The sequence below is a fragment of the Miniopterus schreibersii genome, assembly GCF_964146895.1.
Source record: "Miniopterus schreibersii genome assembly, chromosome: 2".
Taxonomy (NCBI): domain Eukaryota; kingdom Metazoa; phylum Chordata; class Mammalia; order Chiroptera; family Miniopteridae; genus Miniopterus; species Miniopterus schreibersii.
This window is the reverse complement of record NC_138102.1, coordinates 165,294,799-165,307,234: the sequence shown is the minus strand read 5'-3', so window position 1 is coordinate 165,307,234 and position 12,436 is coordinate 165,294,799. Positions and strand designations below refer to the sequence as shown.

At 43.0% G+C, this 12,436-nt stretch overlaps 1 protein-coding gene across 5 annotated transcripts in view; it reads left to right on the top strand.

Moving 5' to 3' along the window:
- ETV6 (ETS variant transcription factor 6) overlaps positions 1-12,436 on the top strand; it is a 343,221-nt gene that overhangs the window by 315,541 nt on the left and 15,244 nt on the right. For all 5 annotated transcript variants that reach the window (XM_081124906.1, XM_081124903.1, XM_081124902.1 and 2 more), the window contains one exon: positions 3,574-4,116. In XM_081124906.1, the coding sequence (XP_080981032.1) occupies positions 3,574-4,116 (543 nt within the window). The remainder of the gene's footprint in view (positions 1-3,573; positions 4,117-12,436) is intronic.

Below are 12,436 nucleotides of genomic sequence, written 5' to 3'. Positions count from 1 at the left end.
TAAGCACTTAAAAAACTTTTTATGGTGGAAAATATCAAACTGATACAGAAGTAGAGAGAATTATATAATGAACCACCATGTACCTATCACCAGCTTTGATGATCAATTATGGCCATTCTTATTTCCATTATGCCCCACCTACTCTCTGATTCACCATCCAGATTATTATAAAGCAAATCCCAGGTAAATAATTTCATCTGTAAGTCTATCAGTACAGGTCTGAAAAGATAACCCTTTGTAAAATCATAATCCCAGAACTATCACATTACCTGAAAACTAGTAGTTCCTCAATATCACCAGATATCCTATTAATGTTCACTTTTCCCCAACTATCTCATCAATGTTTTTATAGTTTGATCAGAATCTAAGCAAGGGTTTATATATTGCAAATAGTTGATGTGTCTCTTAAGTATCTATAGGTCTTCATCTCTATTTTTCTTGTACACACTCTTGTTCTCTCTCTCTCTCTCTCTCTCTCTCTCTCTCTCTCTCTCTCTCTGGGTGTTTAAAAAAGAAGTAAGCCAAAAGTAGCGTAATTTTTCCCCTGTACATAGTTTGTCTTTTTTTTTCCTCTGGTTACTTTCAAGATTCTCTCTTTATCTTTGGTTTACAGAAGTTTGACTATGGTGTGCCTGAGTGTAGTTTTCATTGTATTTATTTTTCTTGGGATTTGCTGAGCTTCTTGGACCTTTAGGTTTGTTGGTGTTACCAAATTTGGGGACAGTTGGCCATTATTTATTCAATTTTTTTTTGCCCCATTCTTTCTGTTCTCTCCTTCTTAGACTCCAATTACATGTCTATTAGACCATTTAATATTGTTTAACAGGTCACTGAGGATCTATTTCTTTTTTATTTTTATTAATCTGTCTTCAAGTTTACTAACCCTATCTTCTGTCATCTCCAACCTGCTATTAAGTCCATCCAATCCAGTCATTCACTTCAAATACTGTATTTCTTTCAATTTTAGAATTATCTCCTTTTTATTTTTTTTACAGTTTCCATTTCTCTTCTAATAGTCTCCATCTTTTATCTCTCATTATGGCCATCATTTTTTTTAAGTGCTTGAATTTATATCTACTTTAAAGTTCTTTTTTGCTCATTTCAGTATCTAGATTATCTCAGTCTGTTTTTGGTGCTTATCTTTCCTCTTGATTATGGATCAAGTTTTTCTATGTCTGCATGTCTAGAAACCTTTATTGGATACTGGATATTCAATAAAGATAGAGAAACACAATAGATAACACACTGGAGAAACTCTGTATTATGTTATATTCCTCTGAAGGGTGTTGATTTTTATTCTAGCAGGCAGTTAAATGACTAGCCATCACTTTGAATCTGTTTGAATCTGTTGAGTCTTGGTCTTACATTTAGTTAGGACAGTTTTGCCTTTAGCCCTCCGGTAAGTCCCTTTGTCCTAGAGCACTATCCTTACTCCTAAGATGTACCCATTCTGGGTTAATAAGCAACCTGAGGTGTTTACAGAGCTTTGTTGATAGGATTTAAACTCCGAACTCGTCTGATACAGTGGCCAGTAGCTGAGATTTCTGCTCATATCTTTTGATCATCCAGCTGTTGCTTTTCACAGAGCTCCTTAGAGTTTCCCCTGCACATGTACTGTTCAGAGCACATGTTAAGGATTTGAGGAAACTGTATGTGCTCTTTTAGTGATACTCCCTCTGAGGTTCTCCTCTTTATGAGACTTGCTCTCTCAATTTTTTGCCATTCTGGCAGCTTCATATTCTAATCCCCGACACCTAAAGCAACTTGCTATTCATTTTCTAGCTGCCCCACATTACATGGATTTAGGAGGATCCTCAGGGCAAAAACTGTATAAATTTGTGTCTCACTCTGTGCAGTCCCCTTCTTTCAAGAGTAAAATCCCCTTCAGTTTTCTCCATTGCCTTCAAATAACTTTTATAAATGTATTCTATCCAGATTCTCTTATTTCTATATGTAGAAAGGTTAGTCCATTACAAGCAACTCTGCCATTATTGAAACTGGAATCCCCTTCTTCTTTATTAGAAAAATGGTAACATACCATAAGTACTTTATCTTGCTTTGCTTATCTAACCAGAGAGCCTGGAGACTAGTGCTTTAGCAAAATATCGAGATATTCTTCATTCCATTTTATAGCTGCATAGTCCTCCATTGTTTAGAGATATACTATAATTTATTAAACCAGCCTCCTATTGTTAGCTATGCCAATGATTACAAACTTTTAAATCCATAGCAGCAGTTTATACAGTAGTTACAAAATTAACCCTTCGCCTTCAAACATGATCTTTTAATGATCATGAAAAGCATTTCTTTTGTTTACTGTCTCATATGATAGGTGAGATCCAGAAGAGTCCCCATTTTCCTGTTATTATTCCTGTGTAAAACTTTCTAAGAAACCTACCACCTCTGTCTGTCAGATTCCCAGACCCCCTTTATATGTTTTTCATACAGATACTGCTTTGCTTAGAACCATGGACAAGTCGTTGACCAGAACAGGGACCTGCAAGCATACCCATTCTTTTGGTGAGACAGCTCTGGGAACAGATACGGCCAGAAAAACTTCATTAAGATGAGGGTGGAGCCCTGTAGAAATTCCTGTTCTTAGCAGGGACTCTTAAAGCCAAATGTGTGCTGCTCCCTCCCTCAACCTAGCCTACAGAACTACTTCTGTTGCTGAGCTGTGTACATTTTTGACATTGTCCTTGCTCAGATGTCACTAGCTTGAAAGTTCAAGTGGGATGGGGTGGAGGTATGTTGGGGTGTCCATCCCTCCTTCTTCTTTTCTACCTCTACCTGTCTCTAAGCACTTGTAGATGGGGGATGTGCACTCAGAAACAAGGTGATCCTAAATGTTCTTTCAAGTAGTTAGGTTGTCATTCTGTACAGTATGCCCATGTTCATGCTTAGAGCAGGTTTTGATGTGACTTTCCCCCCAGTTTGTACATAGCAAAGTAGTAGATCTTGCAATAGGTATATAGGTTCTAGAATCTGATTGGAGTCTGGTTCTACTCCCCTATGTAGACTGTGTGACTTTGGGTGGCTTGCTTAACTCCTTTATGCTTCCATTTTCTCACCTGCGCAGTAGGATTAATGTAGTTCCTATCTCCTGCTTAGGAGTGTTGCAAATTTTGAACACTGCAATGCAGTACCTAGTATATAGTAATTGCTTTTTTATTACTATTATTGTTGTTGCTGTTGTTAAATACCATACCTCCTGGATGTAGAGAATATGAAAATTTGCTAAGAAAATGTAAGTCAGTGAAAGTATCTGGAGAGCAACCCTTAAGGACCCTGAAAGCCACATTGCAGAGTCAAAGATAAAGAATGAAAGTTTGGCTTCCTTGTGTTTGTAGGCCACTAGTAGGTGATTAATGGAATGTTTGTAGACATTCTTAACTTGTCTAGCGGCAGGAAAAGAATTTTAAGTATGTGCACTTGAATTTTTTTTAAGTGGCGAGAACGACACCGTATCCTGGGAAGAAAGTTGCTCGACTGTTCACTGCTGTAGAACCACAGTGAGGTCCCTCTCCTGGCAGTTCACTAGAGGCTGTGATTGTCTCTCCTTCTGCTCCACAGATAACTGTGTCCAGAGGACCCCGAGGCCATCCGTGGAGAATGTGCACCACAACCCTCCCACCATTGAACTGTTGCACCGCTCTAGGTCACCCATCACGACCAACCACCGGCCGTCTCCTGACCCAGAGCCTCGGCCCCTCCGGTCCCCCCTGGACAACATGATCCGCCGCCTCTCCCCAGCCGAGAGGGCCCAGGGACCAAGGCTCCACCAGGAAAACAACCACCAGGAGTCCTACCCCCTGTCAGTGTCTCCCATAGAGAATAATCACTGCCCACCATCCTCCGAGCCCCACCAGAAGCCATCCAGCCCCCGGCAGGAGAGCACACGCGTGATCCAGCTGATGCCCAGCCCCATCATGCACCCTCTGATCTTGAACCCCCGGCACTCCGTGGATTTCAAACAGTCCAGGCTCTCCGAGGACGGGCTGCACAGGGAAGGGAAACCCATCAACCTCTCGCATCGGGAAGACCTGTACATGAACCACATCATGGTCTCCGTCTCCCCGCCCGAGGAGCACGCCATGCCCATTGGGAGGATAGCAGGTAAGCGAGTGCTTCCCTCTGCCACAGCTTCAGCCTCAGGGAGCCCTAGCGAGGCCCCACTCTCTCCTCAGAACCTGGCAGCCAGCCTCACACCACCCCCAATTAGGTGCCCTCAAAGGCTCTGTGGAGGCAAGCAGGGGCTTCTGCCTGGATGAGGCGGAATCCCTAATGGGCTAGTTAATGAGCCGCTGGGACGGAGTAGTTAATGAGCCTCAGAAATGTTAAGAAACAAATGTCCTACGTCCAGCTTATAAGGAGAGTCACATCAGAATCTCATCTAAGCGAAAACATTTAAAATAAAAGGTTTATGAGCATGCTAATGGCCCTGTCCTGAAGTTTCCAGCCGCTAATTAATAACCAGACACAGCATAAAGAACCTTTGTCTCGGATTCAGGCCTGTAATTCCACCCTGTGGGCAGTAACTCAGTGCAGCCCTCACCCTGGGAGGGGGTAGGAGAGGAAAACGACGATGGTGTTGGAGGTAGGTGGTGTTGGGTCGTTTGGACAGAGGAAGCCACTCGTGACTTCTTTTATGATGACAAGTCCAAATTTGCTTCCCTAAGACAAGAAGCCAGTGGAAATCTACCCTTTGTATTTTTGCTAGTCTTCCTGTAATTTACGTGAAGTCATTCTCCAAAAGTCTAATCCTCCAACCTTTTCCTAGAGCATCGCTCCATTCCTGCGACATTTGTTGAGCACCGACTATGTGCAGATAAACGCATTAGGAAGCCAGGGACACAGAACTGATTTAACACAATTATTTCCTGAAGGAATTTAAAATGTACTGGGAGAGACAGATGGGAAAGCCACTAACGAAGATATAAGGCAGAATGAAATAGGTCCTATGTCCCATTCATTCAGTGCACAAGCATTTATTCGCTTATTTATTACTCACTCGCTGTGTGCTGGGATAATTAAGTACTATGGAAGCAAAGCAGAGAGCAGACGCGTTTTGACTGGAGGAATTGAGGAAGGCCTGGCAGGGAGGGAGGTAGGCTGATGGTTTGGGTTCAATAGTGGGAAGAGTGCATGGAGGAAGGAGGGGTGAGGCCTGTTCAGGGAAAGGTGAGAAATTCCTCTTCCTCTGCGAGCTGAGGACCCAAGACAAAGCACCCGCTGGACCCCAGGGTGGTGCAAGTGCTCATGACACCGTGACAACTCGGGGTCCTACAGGCTACTTTGGCTATCTCTGCCTTGACTTACTGTCCCTTTCTCATTTAGATCATTTGTTTCCATATTTTTCTCTGGCCCCAAGTACAACTCCAATCTTGCCTCTATTTTGTTATAAATAATTTACATGAGAAATGTTGAATCAAGGAAATAAGATGGCAAAGAAATATGACTTAATGTGTTTTTAAAACTATGAAAAATGAAATGATCTGTGTCTGGGATTTGATTCAAAATGATCCCACAGGGTCAGGCCTGAGAAATGGATGGGGTCTGCATAAAATAAGGTTAGCCCTGAGCCAATGGCTGTGTGGCTGGGTGATGGATGCAGGGGGGTGGCATTACTGTTCTCTCTACCTGTACGTATCTGTAAGTATTATTTTAATAATAAAAAGAAAAAGGAAACTGAAAAGAAGAGCAGGAGAAAAGAAGCAGAGCTTGGACAAAACCCGTGAATGTCCCAGACAGTTGAAGAAAGAGGGTGGGTCAGTGCATTACCGTGAACGATATAAATGACCCACCTCTTGCTTCCCAGCAAGACCCTTCTTGTGCTATTTCTCGCATGGTCTGCACAGCAGTACTGGACATTTTGCAGATACTCCCTGCTTGTTCCTAATTCTCAGAACAGCCCTTTGAGGTAGCATATTACTGCTGTATTCGTTTTATATGGGTCATTTGGACAGGGGAAACCACAGAGGAAGCTGAGCCCCAGAGAAGCCGTGGTCAGATAGGGGTTGGTGACTACAGGACAGCCCTTGACACCCGCCGGCTGCTGTCTGCAGTGCTGCCCTCCTGGGGCCTGCCTCCTCCTTGACGCTGTCTTCGCCACAGACTTCCTAGGAATCTAAGATAAGCCTGCACATAAAGAAAGTTAAGACTTTTAGACTTTCGGAGTTCTTTTTCTCTTGTTTAGTAGGTTTTTAAATTTCAAAATATAAGTCCCTTAAATAATTGTGCTATTTTTTTAAATCTTACTCCTGAACATCAGCATTGTTAGATGATGGATGTAGCCTCATCAGTGAGACCCTCCATGGAATATCGTACCAACCAAATGAACCTTGGTGCCTATGGATGCCCTCTCTCCCTTAAGAACACACAGAAAAGGGAAATCTATACTTTTCTTGATGACTCCAGGAAATCAGAATATTCATGTTAAATAACCCTAGGGCCCAGATCCTTTGGAGGAATGTGTTGACTCCTGCAATATGATAGAATCCCCTAAAATTATTTATTATTAATGCTCTAATGGTATATTCAAAGGCTTGAACATCTCCAGATGTATGTATTAACTAATATAAGCAAGTCCACATTAGCTAATTTAACTAAAAGGCACTGCTTTTCTCAAGGGTGAAATGAGAGGGTTGGAAAGTCTACAATCTAACTCCAACTCTAAAATTTATGATCTAACATTTAGTCTAGATTCTGTAACCCTCCAAAGAGAACTCTTCACAATTCTAGGCTCCTTTGTTCATTTGGGAGAGCCCTGTCTCTCTACCCCAATCCTTTCGGTATCCTTTTGGATTAACTCTGGTTTTTGTAAAATTGATTCTGTTTATCAGAGGTCGGATTCATTGGGTGATTTCTGTGTACAGTGTAAAGTTCTGTCATTTACTACACAGCCATAATAATCTTTCAAATCTCTATAAAGCAGCTGTTAGATGAGAAAACTTAGTTCCTTCAGCTTTTTGAATGAGCACAGAGCAGAAATGAAGGGGCTGTTGAATGTCGCCCTGATGAACACCATAGCTGGAAGGCATGGATAGAAACAGTACTCATGAATGTTGATCCAATAGTAATGTTGAGAATTCTTATCCATTCAGATATCATTTGCTCAGGTACCCTAGGATTTATGCATTTGGACACCTGCATTTAAGGCACTCTACTGCATTCATGGGCGTGGGTGTTCGAGGCATAGATACGTTAGCTGTAAGTGCAGTGTGTGGTATCTTCAAAGGACTCCTATTAAGTACTACAGGAGGTTGGAGCTAGCATATCAAGGAAGGCTTCATGGAGGGGCTGGCCTTTAGCCTGGCTTCGAATATGGACTAGTGAAGATTAGGGGAAAAGTGGTTATTCCAGATGGAGAAAACATCAAACAAGATGAGCCCCCATAGATATTTTTCTCCTTCAGGTAAAAATGTAAATCCAAGAATCCAGGTCCATTAAAAAACCATCATATAATATCAGTTCTTTAATTTTTCACTGTTTAATATTGAGATGCATCATACAATTCAGAGAGTACGTGCAAAGCTATGATAGTTTACCTAGGTATTTATCTTACAACAAAACTAAAATATTCAATAAAGGAAATGTAGGAGGTAGTTGACGATTCAAATACAAACCTCGAATTAGACCTATTTAAATATAACATGCAGCTTATTTTTAAAGGTGTCATTTATATTTCAAAGGATAAGCTGGACTGTTATTGACTTTAACAAGTTGGAATGGCTGGTGTTTCTGGGAGACTGTTAATACAGGCCAGAGTGAGACAAGATCCTGGGTTCTGTTTTTTATTGAATAGTTAATGGTGTGTGTAACAGTGTGCAGGTTGCTTCTTTTTGTGCTTATTTTCTATTTATTGTCCTTAGGAAGGGATTGCTCGGTGGGGCCGGGGAGGTGGTCAGCATCTGTCAGCCTGCTACCTTTTTTCTCAGCCCACAAAAGTTTTACTGGCCTCTGTCTCACCTACGTGTTTTGTAAGCAAAGATCACGTTGGCAGAGAGCTCCATAGTTGATGAGGTGTAGCTCTGGTGATGCCGTGAGTCAGGTTTTCAGTGTATATGGACATCGGACATTCATTCTTAAAACTCGATGATTTCAAAGCCAGAAGGTGAAGAAACACGCACACACATCAAGAGTCCAGCCTCGAGCTTCCATCCAGCATCCTCTCCAACACACTGTCTCCTTCCAACCTGGGACTCCAGAGCAGGGACTGGAAACTCTGGCCCACGGGCCAAATCAGCCACCGCCTGTTTTTGTAAATTGTGTTTTATTGGCACACGGTCACTCCCAGGCACTTAGTGCTGTCTGAGGCTGCTTTTGTGCTGCAAGGCAGAGTTGAGTAGCTGCAGCAGAGATGGTGTGGCCAGCAAAGCCCAAACTACTTACTGATCCCCAGCAACATTTCCCAGCAGACGTTTGCTGCCTGCTGTGCTACAGCCTCCCATACTTGTCTGATCAGTGGGCTTGGAATCACAGGCCTAAGGTAGCATGTGCAACTAGAAAACACTGTTCCTCCTCTAAAGCATAAGGAATTACTTATGCTCTAGAGAACGAGGCATGCCTAAGACATGCGCGAGGAGCAGTAACGCGTGATTTAAGAAAGGAGACAAGTCCTAGACTTCAGGATGTTCAGAGACCAGTCCAGAATGGTTACAGTAACATCGTCAACATAAATAAAATACAGCTAAGTAAAAGAAATTATTTCTTTGCATACTTGAATTGTATAGTTAAATCATTCATTCATTCATTCATTCATTCAAAAATTATCATGAATCTCTATGTCCCAAGCATTTTTCTAGGTGAGGGGTAGAGCATCTCTAAACACCAAATTTTACATCTTTCCCAGCCTAGGCAATATCCCTCGTACATTATGCCATCATATAAACTAAGTTTCTGCTTTGTTTTTAACTACAGACAGCTAAGTCGTAAGAGAAAATTTTTAAGTCATTTTTAAGTCAATTTAATGGAATTAAAGAACTTTCTCTTAAAGTTCTTCAGTTCCATTAAAACCCTAGTGATTGGACTTCCTGTCAGCATGTCCTTCCTTGGCCTTAATCAAAAAATCTGCTAAGGAAGCGAGATTCATTGGCAAACTGCTCTAGAGTCCATCCATAGCCCCTCATTTGCTGCACAGAAGTGGGGACTTTGGAGGTCTGTGCAAATCTGGTTGTTCCAAGTCCATGACCCATCCAACTGGAGACTGTTTCTCGTCTTGTGCTTATCTCACAGCTTTTGTTTGAGTCTCTCGATTTGCTTTGCAAACTTGAACTTCTTCATGGTTTGTGAGGATTTCATTGGTTAGTTGATCCTATAGCAAATAAGACATAGAATTCCCCCCCAGGCCATGTTCTCTCCATCCCCACCCTCATATAACACAGGCCATGGCAATCTTTCCGACCCTTATAGGGACTTTTAAAAATATGTTGGTTAACTCTCAAGCTTACCTTTTTAACAGAAACAAAATTCTAATCAGGGAGGCCTCGAGTCTCCTGTATTGCTTATTTGTCACCAGGACAGTGTACTTGCTTGATTTGGTTGTATCGACTGGAAGAGTTTTATATGCACAGGAAGTCAATCCTGGATGCCTCTCATCTTAAATCAGATGAAGAAAAAAAAGCCTGAGACCCCAGGGTAGCAGTGGGAGGCTCATTCTCAGGGGCTCCAAAGATGGGGAAGTCACACCACATTCTTTCCTCTGGCTTTCTCTGGTGAAATTGTTTCTAATGAGGCTCATGGACTTCTCTTTTACAAATGAGCCTCAGGAGCAGCCTTGAAGGAGGAAAAGTTGGCATCGTAAAAGAGAAGTCTAGAGGGATTAGTATGGGAGTGATGGCAGGGCTTTACGGTAAGGCCTGGGGTGTACAGGCGTGTGTACGCCTTTCACACACCCTTACTTGTGTGAATGTGTTTGGAGGGAAGACAGGTCAGGCCTGAGGGATGTCTCCATAAGCCAGAGGGGCTCAGAATTTTAGTAGCAGCTGAAAGAACCTGTCCTCCCACACTCTCTGAGGCAGGTAACCTCCAGCAGACCCCTGTATCCCAGAAACCTCGAGGGCTTCTGGCCCAGGTCCTGATCCACAGCCAGCCTGGCATGTGGGGCAGCATGGACTCTGAGGTCAGTGGGATGGAATTCCAGTCCTTGTCTCCCAAGCAAAGGTGATTAATGTCCCTGAGGCCTAGTTGTCTTCCATATTGATAAGAATATGAATGCCGATTTCTAGGCACTTTAGATTACTAATGAGACAGTAGGTAAATATATAGCACAAGTAGGTCAGTCACTAAGTGTTAGTGCCTCTCCTCTGCTCCATTTTTCTTTGCTTTACTCCAGGGCCGCAGAAAGCAAAGAGAAAGTAGTGGGTGCAGCCAGCACCACTGCTCAGAGCTGGCACAGGGCACTGACCTCTGTCTGGGGCATTCGGAGTGATGCTGGCCTGAAGTGTGCCCTTCAAGGCACCTGGTGGCCTTATTTCCAGGGAGATTCAACTTCTGCACGCCCTCTGGCCTCCTCATGGCTTTGCCCACTGTCCATGTTTGGAGGCGATGGATGAGAGCCCTGGGGGAGGGGAGGACCCTTCACTCCAGCAGGACTGTCCGAGAGGCTGTGGCCCCTCACACTCTGGCTGAGTCACCGCACTTTATTTTCACTGTGAGCCACTGAGAAATCAAAGCGCCCTGAAAGAACAGGCAGTTTCAGGACAAGGTTTTAAAAAGATAAACAGTAACGGCACAGTGGCTGCATGGAAAATAATAGAAGGGGCTGGAGGAGACTGGAAATTCCAGTTTGTTTAAGGGCGCACCTCTCTGTCAGGCAGCGTCCCTACCTTCTGGCAGCCCCTGGATGGGAATCCCCAGGCTGCTCCACACCCGAGCAAAGCAGGGGCTGGGCAGGGCTGGCTTCCAGCGAAGGCTCAAGCTCAGCTGCAAGGCCCCAGTTGCAGATTCCAGCATTTCTCAGTCTCCCTCCGCACCTTCGGCACCCAGAGGTGTAAAGGTCCAGCCTGGTTGGTAGCTGTGGTCCCTCTGCCCTGCGAAGCCAGGAAGCATAGATCTGTCGCCTTCGCCTCAGCCCCTCCCTCCCTGCCCCGGCTTGCCACTGTGCGCATATGGTTTCTGTTTTCCTAAGCCACAGCAGAGCGCAAGCAATTATCCATTGTAAGCACACCTCTGCGTATCAACACAGGGTTGGCTGCACTGGATTTATCAACTTTGTGCTTCTAGGTAACGGCTTACCGAGAAGAGAGGAGAGGGAAAACTGAGCTGCAGATTGCCCCCTGCCTGTTGTAAACTCCTTGTTTCTATAAGCAGGGTTTCTCAAGTTTGGCACTCTTGTATTTGGACCAAATAATTCTTTGATGTGGGGGTTTGTTCTGTGCCTTGTAAGATATTTAGCAGCATCCCTGGCCTCTACCCACTAGATGCCAGTAGAATTCTCCACCCCAGTTGTGACAACCAGAATTGTCTCCCAGCATTGCCAAATACCCCATATGGAACAAGAGTTTAGAAACACTAGTTTTATAATGCAGAGTAGCAATTATTTTTTGCATGTTACTTACCTGTTTTGTTGCTAAATCTGAAGTAGATTTATTATTTTTTCATAATAAATTTAAAGAAATTAAACAGGGACATCAGCCTCTTCTTATTGGGGTTTATACCTACGGAACTCTGGTTTCCAGACCTTCATTTAAAATTCCATTTAGGCAATGAAAACTACATAAAACTATTCTCTTAGAAGCTTTCTCGAGATTTAAATTAGCCATCACCATTAAACATTCCCTTTGTCCATGGCTTGATGTCCCACTCAGATTTTATAAACATCAGCCTTGTCCAGCATGGTTTTTTCATTGGAAACCATGTTGGCTCTGTGTGAATCGCCCATCTTCTTGTTTCTGGTGAGAGACAGACGTGGGAGTGAAAATATTTCTTCCTAACCACAGGAAGGGATTTTTTTACAATGTCTTTTAGCTACAGACACCCAGGGTACTTCACATAGCAGGAAAGAGTGAGGCCTCTCTTTCTGCAATTAGAAAATGGCATTTCATGATGACATTTTACTTGAGCTAAACCCTTTCATAAACTTCATCTCATGGAAGAGACAATCCAAATAATAGACAATTGTTTAAAATCCACATGCCTGGATATAGAAGGCCCTTTGGTTTAGGAGAAATGCCCTTCAGAGTAATGAATACCTTCTGATATAACATTTTTTTACATGCATGTTCAAGTGTTTTATAATGGGATGAAGTTTTGTTTATAGAGGTTGATGAGTTTTATTACATACTATTAAGCATGTCCTTGTATCTCAAAAACACAATGATGGTTACCAGAGGGACGAGGCTTGGAGACGGGCAAAATGAGTAAAGGGGATCAAAAGGTACCAACTTCCAGTTTTAAACTAAATAAATCCTGGGGATGTGATGTACAGCATGGTGAC